We start from the raw sequence: 25936 nt of genomic DNA, 5'->3' as shown, positions 1-25936 counted from the left end.
GAGATGAGGCCGTAACAGAATTTGACTAAAACAGAAAACTTTAAGGAGGTACAACTGCACATGTACCAGCTCCAAAGTGCCTAACAGTAGATTTCCTAACCTCTGACAATGAAATGAAACACCACTTACAAATGAGGTAAAAAAAAAAAAATCAAGCACGAAAGAGTGTATCATTTATATAGCTCCACTATGGAGGAAGTGCTGCATTGATATCTGTGAAGGCTTTGTAACACAAAGGAGATTTTGATTCTAATTTATGCTGAACTGAGCCTGAATGTTTGGGTGTTTAGAGTATATACTACATAGAAACACCACTTATTACTCTCACTGACTTTGGTTTCCTTTGGTACAGACATATATTGTATGTTGCATTCATAATTCTATCCTGCTGCTTAGGAACCTAGGACTGAAATGAAAAAAAAAAAAAGATGGTGGTCTGTTGCCTGCCAGCTGTCTGATACTTAAGATTGCTTGTCTATCTCTACAACCTACTACTTGGAGGACTCAGCTGGCCCAAAGGGAAAAATGGAATAAAAAAGAGTCAAAAAAATCAGTAAGGCTATCTAAAGAGTTGCTTAATTTTTCCTTTACGTTTATTTGAATTTACGTATTCTTGAATTTAAGTACTCTACAATAGCAAGACTACTCTGCTCTTCAAATGAGAAATACATAATCTGAGCAACTACTTTGAAGACAACAATATACAATACACTAAGCATTGTTAATCTCCTATTATGCTGACTTGAAATTCTGTGCCATTGTTTTTAGTCTGTTTGGTTTTAAAATTTTAAAAATGATCAAATCAAAAACAAATCAATGAAAGTACAAGCATCTTCATTTTTTAGTATATACTACTTGATTTGCACATCATATTTTTTTTGTCTTTTTTTGAGACGGGGTCTTCGATATGCAGTTCAGGCTGACTTTGAGCTCACTTTGTAGCCCAGGCTGGTCTCGAACTCGCACCGATCCTCCCACCTCATCCTCCTGAGTGCTGGGATTACAGGTGTGAGCCACCACACCTGGCTAATTTGCACATCATATTATAACATCATGTTATGTGAATGCACATCATATTATAACATCATGTTATGTGAATGTTATGTTCAATTATCAGTATGTTCAATTCTGTCTCTAACATTTAAGTTCTCTTGTCTATGGCTCTGGGAACAGACTTCAGATTACAAATTGGACGGGGAGATTTCTGACTCTGGCATAGGACAGAGGAGAATGTGTAGTAAGAACCCATTTATACTTCAGCATACACAGATTCTGACAGAACTGACAGGGATATACATATGGCAGGCACTTAAAATTCACCTGTTGAAATCTCAACAAACTTTACTCCAGTATGTTTAAATTTTCAAAACATGTAAAAATCCAAATTTGTGTAGCATTTTATCTCTTAATTCCTAAGTATATAAGTCTGAAGCACTTACAAAACAGGATTATAAAAGAATTATATGTAAGTATAGACTTAAACAAGTTTTCCTGAAAAGCTACAGGTGGTGCTAAACAGGGAGATAAAGGCTAGAAACCAAAAAATATCTAAGAAGGCAATAGCCAACTGTAGTAGAGTGTATGAACTATCACTTTCCATCTTGTATGTCATTCCTAAGGTAATTAATTGAAAGAGGTCATTATTACTGCATTTTCATAATTTAATTTATCTTGTAATACTTACCTCTAGCATATAGTCTCATGCTTTCCATGTAAGTTGCAAGGTTTTCTGCTACCAGAGTAACTAGGGCATGATTGTGCTGAAGTTGATTGATTAAGTCATGGCGATAAAATACATGAGGACTTCGCTGAGTTTGACTGAAACGAGAAGAACTTAACAATATAATTAGGCAATTAAACTCTGATATAATCATGATTTTACACTATCTAAATGCTTAACTACTTATCAAAAAACAAGACTATAGTTTTCTTCATTTAATTCTTTTAATGACAATTTAAAATAATGTTGCAAACAGGAATTTTTCTTACATACACAGAAACAATGCATCAGTAGCATCTAGCTTCATCCCCTGGGAGTCTACTTCAGTGACTGATTTCTACTCCTGTACTACAGGAGTAACCAAAGTATTTGTGTCGGTTGCATAATCATTTCAGAATTATAAAATATTACTTGTAAGATTAGACTGCAACTGATAGTGAACACTTTACTCAAAGAAAATGTTTTCATAAAACTTATTACCTATTCAAGGTACACATTGGGAGACTTGGAATTTGTAGCCAAGGATGCCTATAAAGTGTCACCAAAAAACATACCTAGTTTCTTTCAATATTTTGTCACATTCATTGAAACCAGCCAGCTTTCACAGCCACTACGATTTCACTGGAGATGAAGTTACTGATCATCAGTAGAGTGATGAACTATCACGTATATCTCTAACAAATTAATTTGAAAAAAGACCAAGTAACATCCATATCTTGGGCCAAATACACTCATATGTCCCTCAAATGAATGTTGCTTTTAGGACCCAGGATATAGCTCAGTGGCACAGTGCCGAAATAAGATTCTCAGTTTGTTTCCCAGTACCCCTCAACCCCCACACAAAAAACAAAACAAATCAAACCAACGATACTTTTAAGAAAAATGTGTACATTTTTTCAGTGATTATTCCCATAGCTTTTCCAATTTCCTATTATTTTTTTCCGGCTTTAAGAAGAAAAAAAAAAAAAACACAAGGTAAATTCAACTGTTAACATACAAACATATATATGACTCTTCTACTTCTGGCCAACCCATGATGATAGTGATTCAGTTGTAATGGGAGTGGCCAATCAGTTAATCTTACCTAAGAAAAATGATTTTTTAGAAAATGTAAGATTAAATGACTGATTTGAAACAATGTTTGTATTTCACTGTGTTACTTTTCCTTTTTAAAAAAGTCAGTTCTAACTGTATTACAAGAAAATACAAGGACAAATTATTTCAATAAGCAGAACTTGGCATCTAAGATAGTGTGTTACTTTTTGATGGTACTGGGGATTTAATTCACCAACTGAGCTACATCCCCAACCCCAAGATAGTATTACCTAAAGACAGCTACTGGTATTAAAAAGAAACTTATCTTTAAAAAGTTTTAAAATGTATTTTTAAGTTGTACTGTATTTTGTTATCTTCCATTATTTGAAAGACAAAATCAACTTGAAAGATTACTTTAAAAAAAGTTTACTTTGACAACCACTCTGGTAATGTTTTAAAATTAATAAAGCTAGGAAAGGTAAAATAATTAATAGACATAACACATGCTATGAAACCATCTAGCATATTTGATGGAGGTATTATATATTTCTGAATCAAGAACTAAAGGCAGTATTCATTTTAATTCTGATATGTATCATTTAATTATGGCTTATTTCCCCATCAATAAAACAATGGTGAAGATGGCAAAGGGTACTTTTGTTTCAAACTAATCTTTCCCTTAATTCTCGTCTTTCACTAGCTTTCTTTAAAATTTGCTTTGTCAACCACTCTGCCATTTTCAACAGAATACTTAAATAAGAAAACTTAAAATTCTAGGTTTTAGTCTTACCTCAAATTCTGAGGTGCTTCACCAAACAAACTACAAATTTCTCTAATTTGTTTCAGTGCAGGAATAACCCATTTGTCATTTGTGCGAAGTTCTTCTATAAAGCGATCTATCCACTGGATCTTTTGTGTGTCACGGTCCTTAAACAAACAATTTCAATGTTTTACATAAATCTGTATTCATTCTTTTATTTTTATTTTGTGGTATAGAATAAAAGCCTTTAAAATTAGTATCCCAAACAGACTATAATTGAGTGTAAGGTTTTTAAGAAAAAGCTTTTTTTAAAATTCCACATTTACTCCTAAAACTCCAACTAGTAAAAACTAGTATTATGAAAATTCAGTGCTGTGTATTAAATTTTCTGGAGTATTTACTCATATCCAGTGTACTTAAGAGGTTCTGCCATATCACAGAATCAAACATTAACATTTGGCACACTGATTATATGTTTTACTGTTTAAGAAATTCTATTATTTTTCTTAACTTACCTATGACCAAAGAAAATATAATTTTTCTTACTTCTCAAGTCCCAAATCAGCTTTCACATTCATGATCTATTTGATTTTTTTTTAATCGGTACTGGGGATTGAACTCATGACCGCCTGCTTGCAAGGCAGGTGCTTATGCCACTGAGCTAAATCCCCAGCGCCCTATGATCTATCTGAAACAAGTATTTCTGTACCACACCTTTGACAATACTTAACAAGGAAACTCAACTGATTCATAAAACCTTAACGTACAGCCCTAAGTAAAGGAAAACAGGCTTAAATGAACAGAGCTAATTATTGTAGATCATTTTTAAAAATAACAATGTTGGGGTAACCTGGATCTATTCTGCAACTAAGCCATCCTAACTGTGCAGGAGAAAGGTCACAACAAATGAGCAAACAGCACACTCTTACCTGGGAGCAACTATAATCTAGTATTTTTATGTGAGCACTAAGAGCCAGGTCCATGATATCTACAGGCACATCATCGCTGTGGGCTAGATTCCACAGAAGGTTCAACACTTTATGTGCCATCACACCATCTTTATCATCTTCTGCAAGACGACGTATCAATTCAAGTAGCTTTTCACGTTGCTTTTTACTTGCATTTGTCCAGCTGGCCTACAAAAAGGATTTAAGTGACATGAAAATAACAATTTGATTATTTCGTCTTAAATACAGTGTTACCAGCATAACTAATTTCAGTTCACTGGAAAAATAACACAGATGGGCAGAGAATTATTCAAAGTACACTAGAAAGACAATAGTATTCATACACGAGAGTTAAATTCCAAGGGAAAAAAAAAAGAGAGGGAAACTTCCATTTACAGTTAAATACTTTAACATTTTAAAATCTTCCTCAACTTCAGTTCTAATGGACATTTTGGGCTGTAAACTTTTTATTGTGCAGGACAATCTTTTTGTGTGTTTTAAATACCTTTTTATACTTATAAAAGTAAAATTCTTACACATTTTTCTTCCATCCACTAACATAAGTGAAAGATCTTTTCAACAGAATTACCATACCCATTTACAATGGCAGATATGGGATATCTTCAAAGACAAGTTAACTTGGCATTCTCAGGAAAAAAAAAAACGTAAAGGAGCGCAAAAATATAACATGTTCATGCATTACTGATCAGGGATTTCAAAAACCCAAATACCGCAATGAGGTAACATTTCACAATACAGAGATTTGAAAATTTTAAATGCTGACAAAAGTGCTGCCAAGGTTGTGAAAACCTTCATGAAACTTCAAATTGATATAACTACTTAGAAAAAAAGTCTTACTTAGTACTCAAATATTTAAAAACTAGAATATGGGTCAAGAACCTATATAAAATCTGATTGAGGAAGTTAGGAACATTTGGGTGTAATGTAAAGAACTACAAAGAGACTCAGGCTTCATGCTTCCTTTGGTCACCTTTACTTTCAAAATACTCCATAGGAACTGCTAGATTTACCAATATCTTCACCAAAAAAAAGTGCTTGTATTATTTCTGAAATAACAACTGCTCAAAAAGATTTGGTAAGCCATAGAAAAATATCAATTATTTAGATCATCCTAAGCAGAAAGTGGACCATGAGATAAAAGAACAACTTTGTTTCTTCCATTATGGCCATTCACCGGTCATGTACCACCACTTCAGAAGTCATCACAAGACGTAAAACAAATGGCAATTAGCTGTATCTTTCACTTACATTAGTGGATGGAGAAAAAAAATGTGTATTTTATTTTTGTAAGTATAAAAAGGTATTTAAAATACACAAAAGATTCACTCAGTGCTTTGTTCCTTTCAAAGTTCAGTTTTTCTGTAAGGCAGGGGTTTACAACTTTAACATGCTTACAGGTCTGAGCATGTTTCTGAGAAACTTTAAAAATACAGATTGTCAGGTTGTATACCTAGTGTTTATAATTTTATATGCCTGGGGGTGGAAACCAGTGATCAGCTTCCCTCCCATATTCTGAAGTACATGTCCAGGAAAGTACAAACATAAGGATCATAATTACAGTATATATTATAAACATCTAACTATTACAAAACTCAAAAATAACACATGGTAAGTGGCACCCTAGATCCAGCTGGATTTCTGAAGTTTACGTTAATATAAATCAAAGGGTATGAATTAGTGACTTTATTCTTTTCTCCAATCTTCTAATTATAATTAGACTATCCAAGTGGTTTTGTTACTCTAATACATTCCTACTCTTTGCTGTGAAGTATTCCATTATACGAACATTCCACAATGTATCCCTAGTATTGTTCATCCATTCTACATGGTAGTTATTAGGTTTTTTTTTTTTTTTTTGTCTTTTTCATTTTTTATCGGTACCAGGGATCGAACTCACGACCGCCTGCTAGCAAGGCAGGTACTTATGCCGCTGAGCTAAATCCCCAGCCCCAGTTATTAGTTTTTACAAACAATTCTGCTACAACTGTTTCTGGACATGTATTCAGGTGCACATATGCATGAGTTTCTAAAGTATATATTCAAAAGTCAAGTACGTCATGAGAATTTTATACTTTACCAGAAATAAAGTGTTTATAGACCCTTTGAGAATACTGCCTTTAGGTCTTAGGTTTTTAATCCCCACATTCACTAATCACTCGGGCTCTTACAAATCCAACTTTAGCCTTCAGTGGGAGAGAGACTGTTACACAATATGGCCTTAAAGAAAGTACACGATGATATCAAGGCAAACACCACTGCCAGGGTCTTAGGCTTCCTGACTGAGTTACCTTTCTATTTAGGAATGTTTTGTTTGGGCTTATGTCCCTATAATTCCATAACATTATTATTCCCTTGCTATCATCTGTTAATTTTCATGGTAATCAATGATCTATTCAGTTAGTCTTATAGTTCTACTGCCAAAATACAAACTGCCAAGAAAAAAAAAATGCAAAATGATAACCCAAGTTCTGAAAGACAATGAGATTCCTTATTTATGAGGGCTTGTTATGGCTTGTGTAAAGATATGACTCATGTCGTCACAGGCAGGGCTTTGCAGAAGTGGCTGGATCTAGAGAATGTGACACTGGGATCAAGGATGTGTGATTACTACATTAGTCTGCTGATAGGTTTAGCATAGTTCTGGGAACAAATGATGGGAAGGCCCATGCTGGGTGTGAGTGCTACCTGCTCCAAGTGGGTATAGCCTGGATAGACTAAAAAGGACAGAAGGGACAGAAAGAGGGCTGCTATGGTCATTTGTAGCTTGCTGCCAGCTTGTTGCCTTCTGCCTGTCTTGAAGTGCTTCTCCTCTGCAATGTCCCTCTGCCATGCCATTCTGTCTTGGAGCCAGCCAACTATGAATCAAAACCTCTACAAACCGTGGGCTAAAGTAAAATTTCCTCCTTTAATTTTGGGTGTTAGGCATTTTGTCTCAGCAATAGGAAAATAACTAAGACAGAGCTATTAAAATCTATCACAAAATTAAAATCAAGTTCTCATTAGAAAACAATGACAAAGTCACCAAATATTGTTTACTAGGACTTGTATTTATCTATTGACTAAGAAAAATTCACAAACCTAATGAATTCGTTCTATTTAAAATAAAATGGTAATTACTTTCCTAACAATTACCTTAAAGCAATCAAAAAGATGATCAAGTTGTTCAGGTGAAAAATCCCATGCCAATTTTGCCAGTAGATCATGTACATTCTTCACAATGGCTTCATGTTTTCCTGCCTATTGAGAAACAAAAATAAAGAAAAACATAGCACAGTAGGATGTAATGATAGTGGCATATTCACTGCTGTAAACTACAAAGTTATTCCCATCTCTTTATCTAATTGTAAAACCTAAAATCCCTAATATATTTTTTCCCTTTGGTTTTTTTGAAAGAGGCTCTTGTTGGTAGTTAAGCTGGATCTCAACTCTCTATGTAGCTCAGGTGGCCTTGAACTCATGGGGATCCTCCTGCCTCAGCCTCCTGAGAGCTGCGATTACAGGTTTATATCACCATGCCTGGTTTTGAAAAATTCCTACTGTTATAAATGCTTTAAATTGAAACCATAGCAATTCTGAATATATACAGTTAATGTATATACTTTACCAGCTCACATGAGCCATTTATTTCAGTTTATGGAATTTAACATATCAATTTTAGTATTGTAAATAGGAGAAAAAGAAGGTTCCAAAGAAAAATAAGGGCTCCTAAATAAATAACATTTCAAAACTCTTTTTCATTTCTATAGACTAAATCATTACTGGTTTTTATATATAAAAACTTAAAAAATGAGTTAACTGTTGATACTGGAGGTTTCTTTTAACTATCTATCAAAAAAACTCATGACTCTTTCTTGATACACATTCATATATGCATGTTTGTTTGGTTTTTTGATACAGTCTCACTATGTAGTTCAGGCTGGTCTTGATCTCTCAGTGTTCCTCCTGCCCTAACATCCTGTGTGCTAGGATTTCAGGCATGCACACCACACCAAACTCAGCCACTTATTTATTTACAACTACCTATAAACCACAACCGTTGCCAAATAAAAAAGGCAGAATACCTTTACAAATATTATGGGTTATTTCAAAAAGTTTTCTGGCAGAGTTCTGTAAATATAAAAAGTACTTAAATGTTTTAAAAATCAAACAGCACAAGTCTGCATTCCATTTCTTGATCATACTGTATTTTACTTTTTAGCAGTTTTCATTTAAAAACTAAGCATCATCTTAAATTCCTTACCTGTGCTGCCCAAATATTATCAAGATCTTGCAATGTCAGAGCTTTTTCTTTGATGACAAAACGAAGAATCTTCTCTAGTTTCTCTACATATTGTGGCTGATGAAGACTATCTCGTAAAACTATGGATAAAATATTATTCTGCTGTATCCACTCCTAAATGTAACATAAAAACTTGTTTTAAAGCAGGAACTAAAACAAATTACTTATGTAGTATTTACACTATTAAACAGTAAGACATTCCAGAATACATTTACCAAAATACCCTAAAATTATGGGGGGAAACCCCACAATTTTTAAAACCCAATTTTGCACATACAGTAATGCTTCATAAATTAGAAACATGGAAATACAATATTATTTTTACAGTATTCACCTTATTGGGAATAAAAAGTACTCAGGCCCCAAAACGTTCTTAAAAAGTACATTCCCCAGCTGAAAAGGGATTAGTTTTTAAAATTTCAAATCTGTTGTAGGTAACTTCTTAAAATACAATAATAATGTGGCAATGTCAAATTGTTACTTTTTTCTTAAAGGTAAGTTCTTTTCTTTTTGGTACTGGGAACTGAGCTTGCCAGGCAGGCACTGTGCCACTGAACTACATCCCTGACCTGTAAGTAGATTCTTATTTATTAAAAAGAGAACCAAAACACATACTGCCATTCGTTCAGCTGTGAGCCACTCTTCCTCCTCAGGATTACCATGCCGATGAGTGTAGTATGATACACTAGAAATCACCTTATTAACTTCATTCAGTGCATTCATCTTTCCATTGAAAGAAGAAATTTGCAATAATCTGAAAACAAAATTAAGTGGTAAGTATGATTCAAAAAATCCACATACATGACTATTTCAAGAGATACCAGTAACTTACCTAAGTATCATTTTCAACCTAAATATTTCTAAATTTTTTACAGTTTCTTCTTGCCCTGGAACTCTTGAAGCTAAATTCTTCAAAGATTTAATAATCATGGAAAGGGCATCATTTTTGGCTTCATTCTTTGCTTCTTTTTTCAGTTCTTCATCAGTTAAATTTTCTAAAAATTGTGGAACCATTTCTATTATTGGAAGAAAATACTTTTTCACTGTATGAAGAGTGAGAAACTCATAGCACTGCCCAAATGGTCTGCAATGAAGAAAGATATGAAACCTGTAATACTCAATTTCTTAACAATTGAGAATACACGCTTGAGAATTTATTAAACCCACACTTAAATAATTCAATAAAAATCAAGCAATAATATTCCAATTTGAACACTACAATGAACATTCACTTAAAACATAACTTACTTAATGAGGGCTGCAATTATTTGCACGTTTAATGCAGATCCATTAAGAAATCGATCATGCAATATCTGGAACCCATTTAAAGTGCCAAATTTGTTGAGAAGATCCACTAGCCAACCCTGCAATACATTTAGTGAAAAAATTTTAACTTCCTGCTTGTGGGAAGAAAACAATACTATCTTGATTGATACATACTAGAAATAATAAATTCAGACTATGTCAAACAATCTTTGAAAAGACTTTAAAATTATGTTATGCATTATGTTCACACGAATCCCACCTGTGAGACAGAAGCAGCTCATTCACAAGTACAAATTAGATCACTGGGACACAGCTCTGTTCATATCAACAGTTAGTGAACAATTAGAAACCACACTTCTATTTCAATGATCCCATCATTAGTACCTGAAAACACTCTGTATTAAAATAATTAAGGAGATAAAGACTTCAAAAAAAATCAAGAAAAAGCTACTTAGTAACTAATGTAGTGAGTTCTGAATTCATTTCTTATTGTAGTTGTAAATATTAAGATTTCCAATAACCACAATAATGTTGAAGCCTCAGTGTGAATTATCAATTATAAACTAGCCCCTGGTGGGACTGTGATAAAGTGGTAGAAGGCTTGTCTACCATGCACAGGGATCTGGATTCTATCACTAGCACCACGACTACCAAAAAAGAAAAAGGAACCCATAAACCCCTAAGTTGTTATTATCCCTGGCACTTATAATGTCTGCTGTACCTAAGGAGAACATGCTGATTGATACTTCTGCTGACTTTTATGAATGTAACCAGTTCTTACCTTAGAACAAGCAGTGTACAACACTATGGATTGTCTTTCAACATCTTTAAGGAAGAGCAGTAACTCAAAGTACAACACACTGGCATAGGTAACAGCAGCGTAGTTAAAAGCACATTTATGTGGAAAAATTTAAGATGCATTAAAAGGTTATGTAAGTATTCAATATATCTAATGCGCCTAAGACAATCCTTCCTCTAACAGGCCACATCTTAAGACACCCCGAGGGAATAACATGGGGATAAGATGCAGATTCTCTACTACGCCTTAAGAATAATTCTATACTTACTCAAAAAAGTCTAGGAATGAGGGAAAAAAGATAAAGAAAAGTTTTACTATTAATATTTCTTTTAGCAAAATATAGTAGCTAGTAATTTTATGATAATCTAAAGCAACTAAATTCTCTATTAAGTCCACTATCACATTTCAACATAAGTTCATTATTTCTTTAACTTTTATTTGGTAACGTTCTTCAAAACAATTAAAATTAATTCCCCAGATCCTTTTTGGGATTCAGAAATTCTAAAAAAGTACATGCTAGTTACATAATATAGTTTTATCCCCTTAACTGAAGATGAGATTTTTGGACTAATACTCAATACTTAAGTGTTTTATTTTTATATATACATATATAAATATATATAAAATAGCAAGTATACCCACAGCTAATCTTTATGTATTTCTTCACATGAAATATGTTTGTGATTAGGTATTATGAATGCTTCTAATTGAAATGTAGTTATAAGCTAGCTTTAGCAGCTGTAAAAAAAATCTTATCTGGATCTAAGCTATTAAGACTTGAAGGGGCAGATCAGTTGCTTTACATAAAAATGATCAAACACATTACAGCTTGTCATATTTTCCAAATGTAATTTCATCTATTACAAACTCCCTTTTTTTAAATCTTTTTGAGACAGGGTCTCGCTATCCAGTTCAGGCTGACCTCAAACTTGCGACAATCCTGCCTCAGCCTCAAGTGCTGGGATTACAGGTATGCACCACACCATGCCTGGCTACCTGAGACCTTTTATCTCAATCTAATTTTTACTAAATTATTTTTAACATTTTGAATAAAAACTCATTTAAACTTCTTCAACTATCTTGGTGGGAGGTTGGGGGCAGAGGAGATGCTACCAGTCAGACAAATCATTCTCTCACAGGCAGCCCTGACAGCTTTAGTTCTGTCAAGGTTCAAACACTAGGCCATAAAATGTAATTGGGGGAGGGGGTTTGTACTGTAAAGAAAATAAATGGTGAAACAGAAGACCTAACCAGAACTCCTAGAGGATGATTAAGTAGTATAGTTCAAAAATATTCCCTAACCCAAAACTGTGAACTATGATGCATTCAAAATTTTGGATTAGGGACATACAACCAGTGAATTATTTATGTAAGTATTTCAAAATCTGAACAACAACAACAAAAACCCCAGATCTGAAACACGTATGGTCCTATGCATTTCAAAAGAAGGATGTTTTAACCTATACCACCATTGGAGAATAAGACAAAAAATTTATGGGCTTTACATTTCCTTCAGCACATTGTATCTTGGTGCTTATATACATCTACGGATATATTATAGTTGAAAATTCTGCCAAATACATCTTTTAATCAATTCTTTAAAAAGTTAGGCAAGTTGGTGCATGCTTGTAATTCCAACTACGTGGGAGGCTGGGGCAAGAAAAATCCAAGTTTGAGGCCATCCTGTCACAAACAGAAAGACAGCTGGGGGAATAGCTCAGTTATAGACCACCTGCCTAATATGTATGAGGTCCTGGGTTCAATCCCTACTACTATAGAAAAAAAATGTGAGTATAGATGGAAGTTTTGATTTTAGAGATCCTAGAGTTTTATTTTCATATTAATCTGATCTACTTAAGCAAAAGTAAGACTCCTAGTGGCACCAATATGAACAGGAAAATAGCATAAACTGTCACTTCTAAGTTCAACACCTTTTTGATGATTTCAGCTTCTAAAAAAATAAACCCAGAATTGTATATGACTTCAAATATTTCTGGCTGTTGGAAAACTGCAAGATCTACAATACCAAAAACACCTAACTTCTAAAATTTTAAAATTACATATTAAAAGAAACTTTTCTTTTTGAGACAGTTTTACGAGGGAGCTCAGGCTGGCTTTAAACTCAGAAATCTTCTCGCTTCCGCTTCTTGAGTACTGGCACCACACCCAGCTAGAAGAAACCTAAGGATATATATATTTTTAAGTGTACAGGATTTATAAAAAGTATATAATCTGCTTATACTGATACAAGGAAGTTTAAATTTAGGTACAAAAAAATTGTGTATTTAAGTGATTTTAAAAATTTAGTTAGCTTTTCGATTCCTGGTACCAAAAAAAAAAAAAAGAAAAAAAGAAAAAATTTAGTTAGCTTTATAATTTCTAAAGATTTACCTCTGTGATATGCATTTACAGGATATACTTGATTTTGTGGTCTAAATCTTAGAATGTGAAAAATGGCCTTCCTGGTCAACGCTGATCTTTAATCAAAGAATCAACCTTTTAATCTACTCTTATTATGAAGGAAAAATATGATCCATTTGATGTTAACCTAAATGATGACTATTTTCAAAGATGCTGGTCAGAAGACAATAGGTATTAACTATACATGGGAAACGTAAAAAAAAGATAGCCATAAACATTGAACTACAATGCTATGGCTGTGAAAAAGGTTCCTCATTCCATCTTATTTTCATATGAAGTCTCAAAGTCAGTTTAACCATTATACTTTATTTCAACACAGAAAAACTAGAGTAGTAGAAACTAAATACTACAACTTTGGTTTAAAAAAAATCTGTAACAAAATTTAAGCAGAATCTCCTTAAGAGTAATATGAAACTACTCTTCACTATGTTAACAGGAGGTTCAGATTACTGAAAGATCTATGGCAGAGCAAAACAACTGTAAGATTTAATTTTGAATATAACAAACCAACACACTTTTGGTGATCGAGGGTCTGGAGAACGAGCGAAGAGTTCATCTTCAGGCAACTGAACACTTGCAGAAACTGATTCACATGGACGTGTACCATTGTAGATATGAAATTTGCAATGAGGATTTAAGGCCATGGCAAGAAGTTCTAGAAGTGGAAACCAGTCTTGGGACAGCTTGGCCACACATAACTCCACTAGCCGATGAGTATTGTTAATAATACATCTCTGTTATACATGGGAGAAAGGTGTTTAGAATATCAAAACATTGCAATTTCAAACATAAATATTATCTTGTAAGATTATCTTATAATGACTTCTCAATTTTTTATTTTGAATTACACTGAATTGCACTGGTACTGGAATCAAATTATTGAAAAACATTAGCATTTATTTACTTGTTTTATTTGGTACCTACTTTCAAAAGCTTTTTGTTGTGGCTTAAAAAACAAAGTAGGTGGGGCCGGGGATTTAGCTCAACAGCATAAGCGCCTGCCTGGCAAGGATGAGGTTGCGAGTTCGATCCCCAGTACCACCAAAAAAACAAAACAAAACAAAAAAACAAAGCAGGTGCTGTAATTTACCAATTTTGCCTTATACCCATAGAGAAGATAATAATTACCACATCCTGTTTGGAATTTGTATACCACAAGCAGCAATTATAAAATATGTCAATTATCCAAAATGGAGTAGCTTTGCTATCCTTATATTCAAATTTGCTTTCCCTTTTACTCTTTTTTTGCAAATAGGGTCTCACTATGTAGTTTTGGGATTACAGGTGTGTGCTACCATGCCCAGTCCAAACATTCCATTTCTTTCTTTCTTTTTGGTACTAGGGATCCAACTCATGACCTGCATGCTTGCAAGGGGAGGTGCTTATGCTGTTGAGCTACATCCCCAGCCCCTCCATTTCTAAGCCCATAATATAACCTATTACGTGTAACAGATGATCAAAATATACAGTTACTGTTTAAATTATTTTTTAAAAAAACTTTGTTATAGTAAAAGACACACTGCCAAGAATGTACTTGAAAGATAACTTTGAGTTCTTTGATGAGGAGTAATGGCAATATGTCTTGTAATTAAACATTCACTGTAGTTTTGATCAGCTGTGTACAACCTACGATAAAACACAGTAAATCAGAAGATCCCAGAATTTTTATGCCATGATCACAGCTGGGAAAGTTCATAGATCACAAAAATTAGATGCTTTACAACTTATGACCATTTTCACAGTAAAACAAGGAACAGAGACTTGGACAAATTACAACATTTAAAAAGCCTAATACACAAATATTTTTTCTTTTTAAGATTTCTGAAATCTGACTTTATTTTATAATCAATGAGGTAATGAAGTATTTGTAGAGATCTGAGTTTACAACTGTCACTTCAGGACAACACTCAACTGAGACCACTTTCAATACCCCACTTTGGCTTATGGTTTAAATTTTTAGATCACTTTTTCTCCCTGTACCAAGTGCCAAAGCTGAAACATTCAAATTTCTTTGTTGTCCCTTTCTGTATGAATAGCATATTTTTCATGTATCTTTACACTAACCCTTTTGGTGTCTCAACTGTGTTATATTCCCTATCTTGGGTGGTTTTCTTCCTTAATCGTACATAGAATAATGGTGCATCTAACAACTGATAGTATCATATCTTCTATGAAATGTTGAAGGTCACAAGACATTTGTGAACCCGTAAAGACTAAATTTTCTCACTGTAAATCTCATGCTTTTTCTAAGACAAGGTCTTGCTATGTAGCCAGGCTGGCCTTGAGCTCATGGTGATCCTCCTATCTCAGTCTCCCAAATGCTGAAATTACAGGCGTGCACCACCTTACTCAGCTCATGCTCATTCTTACTGACTGTGCTGCCTTTAATAGATTTGTGGAAAAAAATATTTTAAATGCTTCATTTTTAATTCAGTTAATGGATCAAAATGTACCCAAATATACCTGATCCCAACCATCTCCTTCTTTACTCTAGAGACTGCTATGTAAATTTAATCTTTTAAAGTCAAATGCAAGACTTACATGAATTTCAAACTTCCAGCCACTTACTGCTTCATCTGTAAGGATTTTAGTGAATGATATTGTCAGCCCGTCTCGAAAAAATCGCTGACATGCTTCACTTTTAACATCAAGGCCTATGAAAAGAAAAACAATGTAAACGAAGTATTTCTCCAGTTGTTTTACAATGTCCAAATATACAAAACAAAATAATAAAAAACTTGATACTGTTCAATGACATCTCACAAATGCAGAGTGAGGGAGGCGCTTACAGTATGTAAAAGGCAATAATACTGTCAAGTTATTATCATTTTGAAATTCTTATACTATATAAGATAAACTGATTCACAAAGAAAAATACTCAACATTTTAAAATATTTAATTATGTAAAGATGTATTAAACCTAGTGATGCTACCTGGAAACATTAAATTTTATGACATTGGATCCTAAACATAAAATGGTTGTCAACAACATGTGGTAAGGAATCTAAATACTTCGTAGCATTTTACTCACTGAAAATAAACCTTAAAGAACATTCACAAATTTTTAAAATCTTGTCCATAAATCACCAATTTAGTATCCACATCCTTATAAGTTTTTTCAAATAAGATGAATTTTATTAACCTGTCTGAATGCTTATATACTTCTATCTTTGCTGAATTGTATTTTATTTCAAAAGATAATAGAGCCATCTGCTACCAAACAGAAAGAACATCCATAACTCTTCAAGACAGAATGAATAACTATTCCATTTATGGAGTCCCACTGTCCCACTACTTGGTAGGGATTGAACTAAGGCCCTAACACTGAGCTACATGTCCAGCCCCCATTTTAAAATTTGAGACAAAAGTCTTGCCAAGTTGTGTAGGCAGGGTTCAAACTTTTGACCCGTCTGCCTCAGGATCATGCTGGGATTAAAAGTATGTGTCTCAAAGCAAATTACAAGTGGAAAAAAATTTAAAATATATAAATAAACAATTAATTTGAGTAGTGGAAAACAATTATAATTTGGTTAACTTTTTGGGGGGGGACAGGGACTCACTGTGCAATTCAGGCTGGCCTTTAGCTTACTTTGCAGCCTAGACTGGTCTTGAATTCACAATGATCCTCCTGCCTCAGCCTCCCGAGTGCTGGGATTACAGGTATGAGCTACCACGCCCGGCTAGAGGTAGAACCTTTTATTTTAGACAGTGACAGTGAACCTTTTAGAATTTTCAATGACACAAACAGCCCTCTATAGTCCTTGTGCCATAGATTCACCACCACTGGCTAGAGGAAGGTCTTGGGACATGGAGGCACGCTCTCAAGAGGTAATCCTGGGACAGCATTATCTTTCGCCATCTCTTGTACTTCTGGCCACCAGGAGGTAACATTCCTCCAATGTACAGGGTCTACCATGATGACATGCAGTTTCACCATGGGCCCAAAGCAACAGGACCAATGTAACATGGAACAAAACCTCCAAAGCAGTGAGCTGTAAGCTCATTACCTCAGGTATTTGTTACAGTTAACAGTCAACACACATGGTGATCCCTATTCAGAAAACAAAATGTTACTGCTTTTTATCTTGATCTCTCATGCCTTAAAAATCAGAGTATTACAGTAGTCCTGATAAATTTAATTCCATTACAACTGAAATAGAACAAAGTAACTTAAAACCATTATTAATTCCTACATTGTTTTACTTCTGAACAATTGAATATAAGAATAATTTCTTCTCATTAGTTTAAAAAAATTTTTTAAACAGAATCCCATCTTTCAAGTGTTTTAGAGGGGGAAAAAAATCACACCATTTCTGTGCATTTAAAAAAAAATCACAAGTAGTGACTAGGTGTGGTGCTGCACACCTGTAACCCAGCACTTGAGAAGATGAGGCAGAAGATTGCCAAGAGTTCAAGGTCAACCTGAAATACATAGTGAGTACAAAGTGAGCAGAAACTATAGAGCAAGACTTTGTTTCAAAGAAACTAAAGCATATGAAGTAATTTAATTTTAAAACAGTATTAATAAAATGGCAACCCTTAGGATCAACCCTAGTAGACAAGATTCTACTAGGTACAGAGATCCTCTGTACACTTGCCTCATAAAGGGCAAGTGTACACAATTTGTAGGTTTACATAGTGCATATTTTGAGACCAGAAATGGCTCAGGACAAATATGCACACAAAGCCAGCTACATCTGAAGTCCTCCCCATTCATCATGTAGAGTACCAAACATAATTGTAATATGTTCTTTCATGTATTATCATTTCCCCTAAAACAGATGGGACTCTAGTTTCTTTCTTTCTAAATTTTTATTTTAAAGAGGGTAAAATTAAACAGAACAGATCATAAGAAAACAATTTAAGAAACATAGATTGCAAAGCAAGACCACCAGAGATCCTCACTATCACATTGTGTCTTATTTTCTTCCAAATAGTTGTCCATATCTTCACACACAATGAATACATACTGAACAATATAGTACTAAACTGATCAGAACAGGATGATAAAGGCATTTTAGGTTTTCAAGACCAGACAAGAGGGAAGTCAATAATGGCTGCAATAATGTCTCTCGTTTTCTTCGAAATAGCTGTCCATATCTTTACGTATGTTGAAATTAAAAGAAAATAGACTAATACACTCTAAACACAGAATAATAGTATTGCTAGATTTTATATTGTAACGTTTCAAAATAAAATGTAACCTTTAACAACCCTTTTACAAATAGGACTAAACAATAGATCTGCTCCTTTGAAATATGAATATATATACAAATTGAATGTGTTCAGAGTTCATAAACATCCTTGAAGGCTTTAAAAGCCTCAGCTAGCAAACAGAAATAAAGTAAACTATGAATCTAAGTAGCATACATCATGGAAAGTATGATAACATCAAAACTTACCTTTCTTACTAAGATCAATAGCAGCTTCTAAAAGCACTTCTAATTCCCCTTTCGGCAAAACTGGAACCACCCATCGAGGCCTAAGAGTTTTTATAAAATAAAAAGATGCTTACTGGTTATGACTGTAAGAGGCACTATAAATGAGTTGCTAATTATAATTACTTACCTTGCTGTGAAAATATTATACTAAAATAACAAAGTACTGTATTAAAAGATTCAGGTTGGCAGAATATCTGCTTTATGTGACTGAGCACCATCAATTGTGTCTACAAACAGAATTTCTTAAAGATACCATGAATCAAAAGACACGTTAATGAGAGAGGGAATAAAACTCATTTCAATAAAGTATAGCAAAGTACTATAATAATTATCAGCTAATTATGTATCAGATGCCTATAATTAAAAGTTCACAGGAAAGGGTTATTTCAGGATAGATTAGAAGAGACATGTCTTGAACTTCTTCACAAAGTACAAAAACTTTTTAGGAAGCAAGGAAATGATTTATGCCTCCATTCATCGTAATTCTTTGATTTTTTCTGATGGTTAAGTGGGCCATAGGGGTCTGCAGCCTCCATGTTTCCACAGATGCCTCTCCTCCCTCAAACAGGGATGCAACCTATACACAAGTGATGCTTTCTCGCTGAGTACAGTTCTGAGCCAACCTTCTAGTTACCCATCCTTCTCCAACCCTTTCCTCCTAAATCAACACCCCGTTCACTCACTGCCTCCTAAAAGAGGTAGCTTTCTTCAATTTATCCCTTATTAATCTCTGTCCTAAGAGCTGACAAAATACGCCCTGTAATTTAATAAAAGGCATTCCATTACCATATAGTTAAAAACAAATATATCTATCTTTGCCATTGTTTTTATTTACATTAAGAATCCTATATTTTCCTTTCCTTAAAGATAACATGCATGTAGTCCTCTGTTTAGACAGCAAAAACAACAAGCAACAACCACCAGTTAAAACTGCAAAACAACCATACAATCTTCTGTTTTGATATTTTTGCTATAGAGAACAGTGAGGAGCTGTTACAAACACATTTATATCATTCTTCATTGTAACTCATTGTACTATAGGTAGCTTCCAGAATCATATATAATGTATTGTTTTAAAATTTATGACTTAACTATTAGGAAAAATATGCAAGATAAATGAAGGAAAGAAAACAAGTTACAAATTATAGGAAGAATCTTGTATCTGTAGCAATACTAAACACAAAGAATCTGCTCAAATGTACCACTAATTGTTAATAGTAACTTTGATTGGGACATGTGATAGGGAAATTAAGAGAAACCTACCTACATAATATAGTTCTACTTTGACAATGCATACCTATTCATTCATATTTTAAATGCAAAGGGTATTTACTTCCCCTGACATGCACACAAAGTGAAAACACAATGAAGAACACTTGGTAAAATAAGTGTCTGTAAGACTCCGTATTCATTACTTTCCTTTTTGCAGGTCAGGGGAATATGTCACACCTGTCTAGTGCTTCCTTGTCCACCCCATGGATGCAAGGAAGACCATACCCATATGGGGCTCCTTGACATGTCTTCTCTTATTTTCTTACAGTCTTTTTCTTGCCTTGTGCAGAAGCATAAAGTTTCACTCAGGATTCACAAAGGACAAGCTTTGAGTAATTCAGTCTTCTCATAACCTAGTTTATCTGAAGGCCATCTCAAAGTTATTAAAGTCACTGAGCAAGTAACCTGCTAATGAGAAAGAAAGCTTCATAAACTCTACAAAAAGGAAATGGCACAGTTCCATTTCTACTTCAGAAACACATCAATTAGGATCCTCATTCATCTAAAAACACCCCTTCATTTATTAAATTAAAAAGCAAAGTACTTGGCAGTGGCTAAGATGTGAGGCAACCGAAGTGGCAGTGGGGTCACTACAATATTCCTCTTTACTCTTCCTATCTACTATCAGGCACAATGCTGAGAAACGTGGTTGTTTTTCTTACATTTGACATACATTATAAAACTAAAACCAGGAGAGAGCAGAAAAGATGGCGGATAGATAACAGCAGCTACAGAGGCTCTCTGAGATAGTCAACTTACATTCCAAAAAATAATACAGCATGGGGAGTCACAAACAGAGGGACATATACCCTGCCGACCCAGGAACCAACTAAGCTGAGAGAAACCAATTAAAAATACAGTCCTGGTGCTACGACTGGAACAGCTAAAGTCTCGCTGCCGCTGCTTGTACTCGCAGTTTGGGTACCTTGCTGCTGCCACACCTGAATTGGCGTAGCCAGGATAGCCCACTAGTTTCAACTCACTGGAGACACCAATGCTCTCAGAGCGGAAATCAGCAAACTGAACTGAGAGTAGAGCTAGCAGAGAACCCTGCATCGACCTGCAGTGAGTGAGATGAATAAAAACCCTTCCATAGACAAAGAGGCTCCATCAGACGACATTTTGGGACTGGGCAAACTGGCCAGAACAAGGGGCTGCATTGACTTCAGTCAGATAGTCCCTTCTCCAGCGGGATTGGTGGGAGGAGCACTTGACCTGGGTGACACCATGGACTGAGGCCCAATAGGCTAGCCCTAACCAAGTCCCTACACCTGACAGTGCATCCTAATGCAGTGACGCCTTCAGTAGGTTGACCTGGAGGGGCGGGCCCAACATAAGCTGTGCGGGTCTGTACCTCCTGGTACACTGCAGTGGGCAGGAACACCTTGTCAGCACACTTCAGGCAAAGAAAGAAATTGGGCCTCCTATATATGCCTGTATGGAAGGAACAAAAAAATATGAGACGAGGAGGCAACAAGAAAGGGTCTGTCCTCAGTCCCCAATCCTGAGAACACTGATGCAGGAAAGGTAAATGCAAAGGAGAATGAGGACAGAAAACATGCAATATCAGGTATGGCACCAATGGACATAAAGCGTTATCTTAAGGACCTCACAGACGAGTTCAAAAGTGAAGTATTTAACCAAATAAAGCAAGATACAAATAGAATTAAAGAAATGTTAAGCACCTCCCAAGAAAAAACAGATGGTAGAATGGAAGAACACAAAAAAGGGGAGAATTGTTTGATGGAGAAAATACAGAGAAAACATAGAATACATGAAGCAGGTTCAAAGAGATTACCAGGAAATTAAAAACTCTATTATAAACTGGCATACCAGCTTGAAAGAACCTAAGGATAGATTATCTGAATTGAAGGACAGGTTTGTAATGTGGGAACATGAAAGGAAAAACTTCTTACACAAAGATGACAAGAGGATCTATAACTTAAGAATAAAGAATGTGAATGAAGAAGCAAGGGTACAAACAAAGGAACTGCAAAGGGTAGTCACAGAAATAATTAAGGAAAACTTCCCAAACAAAGGAAAAGATGCTCAGATGTATGAGGCATACAGAACTCCAGCCACCTACAATCAAAACAGAACTACACCCAGGCATATAATAATCAAGATTCCAGAAATCCAATATAAGAACAGAATACTAAAAGCTGTCACAGACAAGAAACAGATCACTTACAAGGGAAAACTCATCAGAATTACAGCAGACTTCTCGGCACAAACCATCAAATCACAAAGAGAGTGGGGCAAAATAATCCAAGCCTTGAAAGACAATAATCTCCAGCCAAGATTGATATATCTTGCACAACTGTCCCTAGAAATTAATGGAGAAATAAGGTGCTTCCAAGATAAAGAGGAACTGGGGGAATTTACAACCACCAATACAACTCTACAGAGAATACTACAGGACATTCTTAAGAGAGAGAAAAGCACAAGGATTTCAGGAAGAGTGGCAGAGAAGCCCCAACAAATGGAACAAAAAGTGAAATGAAGAGACAGACAACTAATGACAGAAAAAGAGCACAACAGAAATGAGACACAGAAGGTTGGATATAATTTCTAATATAGATGGCCTAGATACACTAACTTAAGGGAAAAGAGAACCACAGGCAGAGTGGATCAAGAGGTAGGGTCCACCGAGAGGCTCTTTATAAGAAATATAATTAGCCTGAAGAAGGTTATATGGACCAAAATCAAATATGAGAAAATGGAACTCGATGTGAAAGGGAACCAGAGAGTAATAGGGGTAATTGGACCAGTATTTATGGATAGGTTGAACAGACAGGCTTTAATAAGTGAAGAAATATAACTAGAAATCCAGTCCAGGAGTGAGAAAGTTCAGAAACACTTAGGTAAATAGCAGGTTGCCCCCCAATATAAAACCATAAGTGTTGGGGAGACCCAAAAATACACAGTTCATCCTGGGAGAGTGAAAAACAGCGGAATCCAAAAAAATAAAATAATAAAATAAAAAGATTAAAAAAAAAAACAGCGGAAGATAAAGCTAATAGTGTATGAGGACTTAAAACCCTTATTACTCGCACCACTCTGCTTGGACAGAACTTGTTCCGTCCTAGTTTGTATACAAGCACTGGATCTGAGGGCACAGACAACTGTCCTGAAGATATCAGGACATAGCACAGTGGTCATCATTAATTTCCTGTTAACTCAATCAGATCCCTGTATGACTTATACTGTTGTATCATGACTGATCTTAGTTAAATCTGATTTGCTTCATTGCTGCTTATTAGTCACAGATTTTATTCAAAATTGTTAGGTTGCTGGTATCAAGTTGAGGAGTATAGACCACTATACTGAAAATGACAATGATTCACTACAATATCCATTCTGATTTGATTACTACCTGTTTCTATAGCTCTACACTATCTAAAAAGTTGTATTTCTATTAATTCTATTATGTACTGATATATTCAATTATACTTTATCTGATGATATAGCCAATTCTGTCGATAACAAGAAACAGCACAGTGTCCATGGAAGAATTCCTTATACAGCAGTTTTATATGTCTTTTTAGTTTTATGTGTCTATAGGAATATGTTTAGTTCTGTCCTGCTTTGTTCTGTTTCTCCAATATAGAGAGGATAGAAATACATGTTAAGACTCATGCTTGCTTAAAACCTATAAACAGTTTATGAGAACTGATCTTATAACACATGATGAAATGAACAAATACTTTGAAGGAAAGAAAGGGCACTGCAGTACCCAGTGCTGATTCCGGAGTGTTATGATGTGAAATCCAGCAATATTATTAATCTCTGTTCAAAATGATTTTTATAAGTTTTGTTAGGTCTCAACATAAATGAAGATATGGATAAATACGTACATGTCTAAGTGTATAGGATAGACATATTAATAATTAGTTTTTGTTGGATAGTTGAACCGAACTGTTTGCAGGCTCCTTGGTTGAATTCCCATTTATATGTTCTACTTTTATATATTAAACAACTATTTGTGGGGGGACAATATGTATACATCAACTAGTGATTTATTACCGTTTCTTTTTTTTTGAAAGTATGTACTATTTCTGCCCGTTCTATTTTGTTTTGTCTTTCTTTACATAATAAAAAAAAAACCTAAAACCAAAACTGACTCACCTATTGATCATATCATCCAACTTTGCCAAGTCAGTATGTGGAAATGCAGGTTCCTCATCTTCAATCTGTGGTGGGGCATCACCTTGACCTTGTTCATCTGGTGGAGTTGCCGGGGAATTTTCATTGGAAGAATCGGGTGATGAAGTCTTGGTTAAAAAATTAAATATCCAAATTTCAGTTTCTTTAACATTTTGTGCAATATTCAGTAAGTCAAAAACAGGTTAGTGTTGCAAATTATAAAAAATGTTGTAAATGCTATAAAGTCTTATAAATAATACTAATGAAAGTTTGAGTCTCAGGGCACCTCTGTGCTACTGTGCTAAAATTTCATTTGGTACTCAACAGCCTAACAAAGTATTCTATTGCTGTTTAGCAGATGAGAAAACAAACTCAGTAAGGTCACACATAGCTCAAACTCTGGAGAGTCAGGATTTGAAAGTCTGGGTTCTTAATCTATACCACTTCTCTGCTTATACTATTAAATGAGCCCTGTTCATGATATATAAATTATATACATCTGAAGCATTCACAGATTTATTTGTAACTTACACTTTTAAAATTAGAAAAAAAATTTTCTGTAATTTCCCTACTTCTCACACTCTTATCCAACAACATTAACTTTAAAACATCATAATTTAGTTTTTAAATATGCCACATCTCTTTTAATAGGGATAATTTTCACTTCTGTCATTCCTTATTTTTTTAGCACATTTCTTTCCCCCAACTTCAGCTATACATAGTATTTTCACAATAATGTAAATAAACTTTTATCATTCCTAATGCCCTATTTTCCTCAGTATTGATGACTGAACCCAGGGCCTTGAACATTCCAGGCAAACACATTACCTATTCAGCTATACCCTCAGCCCATGCTCCTTACTTTTAATTTAGAAAGCAAGTGGTATTTTCTCTTTCAAAATGAAAACAACCGAGATTTTAAATTTATTTTTACTCATATATTCTCAAATTTTCCAGTCACCACTGGTGGACAGCCCTTTTAGAAAAGAGAGCTCCTCTCCCTATTATTTAAGTACCTACAGTACACAGTTACAATCAATAGAGTTGCATAACTAAATGCTTACATGAAGACAGCTGGTACACCACCATTAATTCTACTTAAAACATTTTACATGAACTCCTAAGGTCAATTAAAAATTAAATGATGTTGTGGGCTGGGGATTTAGCTCAGTGGCATAAGTGCCTGCCTAGCAAGTGTAAGGTGATAAGTTCAATCCTCAGGACAAAAAAAAAAACAATTAAATGGTCAACTTTTTTTCTGATATAAGAGACATGCACAGCTAGTCTCAAGGCACAGAATTCAAGTGCAAAAACTCCAAAAGAAATAACCCATTTCAAGTATGTTAACTTTAAAAATCTGATTCAAAGATGAAAAATTTTCCCCTGCTATATATGTACTATACACATACTCATAGAAAATAGACAAAAATAAGAATTTTAAAACATCTGTAATACAAACTTGGCACAGTGTACAGCCTTATAATACCAGTATCTCCAGACACTGAGGTGGGAGGACTGCTGAATATGAGGGTAGCCTGGGCACTTAAGGGAGATCACCTCAAAATAAAAGGATTGGGGATATAGCTCAGAGGTAAGGTACTGGTCTCAACCGCTAGTACTTCAAAACAATAAAAATCTGTAACATCACACCAATTACAGTTATTTCCTGTGATCGTTATGAGCTAAACGAAAACTTTACATGTATGAATTTTCAGTAAAATTAACATTAGACCTGCTTACATTTGTGGCCTTTCCCATTAGATACCTGAGTATTCATTTTTTTTAATTACCAAGAATCTTAAAGAAAAAATTAATGGTCAAGTTGGGCA

General features: G+C 34.6%; 1 protein-coding gene across 9 annotated transcripts in view; it reads right to left on the bottom strand.

Moving 5' to 3' along the window:
• Usp9x (ubiquitin specific peptidase 9 X-linked) overlaps positions 1–25936 on the bottom strand; it is a 128489-nt gene that overhangs the window by 70785 nt on the left and 31768 nt on the right. For 6 of the 9 annotated variants that reach the window (XM_063245721.1, XM_063245720.1, XM_063245724.1 and 3 more), the window contains exons 3-14: positions 24090–24235; positions 18651–18730; positions 15790–15902; positions 13764–13982; positions 10011–10126; positions 9595–9846; positions 9378–9516; positions 8724–8876; positions 7616–7720; positions 4445–4651; positions 3546–3682; positions 1685–1833 (exon numbers count right to left, since the gene is read on the bottom strand). In XM_063245721.1, the coding sequence (XP_063101791.1) occupies positions 1685–1833; positions 3546–3682; positions 4445–4651; positions 7616–7720; positions 8724–8876; positions 9378–9516; positions 9595–9846; positions 10011–10126; positions 13764–13982; positions 15790–15902; positions 18651–18730; positions 24090–24235 (1816 nt within the window). The remainder of the gene's footprint in view (positions 1–1684; positions 1834–3545; positions 3683–4444; positions 4652–7615; positions 7721–8723; positions 8877–9377; positions 9517–9594; positions 9847–10010; positions 10127–13763; positions 13983–15789; positions 15903–18650; positions 18731–24089; positions 24236–25936) is intronic. The other 3 variants (XM_063245723.1, XM_063245725.1, XM_063245729.1) reach the window with 1 other exon arrangement.

Source organism: Cavia porcellus, unplaced genomic scaffold (genome assembly GCF_034190915.1).
Source record: "Cavia porcellus strain 051 isolate PalLab524CR breed Dunkin Hartley unplaced genomic scaffold, mCavPor4.1 scaffold_3, whole genome shotgun sequence".
Classification (NCBI taxonomy): domain Eukaryota; kingdom Metazoa; phylum Chordata; class Mammalia; order Rodentia; family Caviidae; genus Cavia; species Cavia porcellus.
The sequence above is the reverse complement of the archived record's forward strand: the minus strand, read 5'-3'. Positions and strand labels throughout refer to the sequence as shown.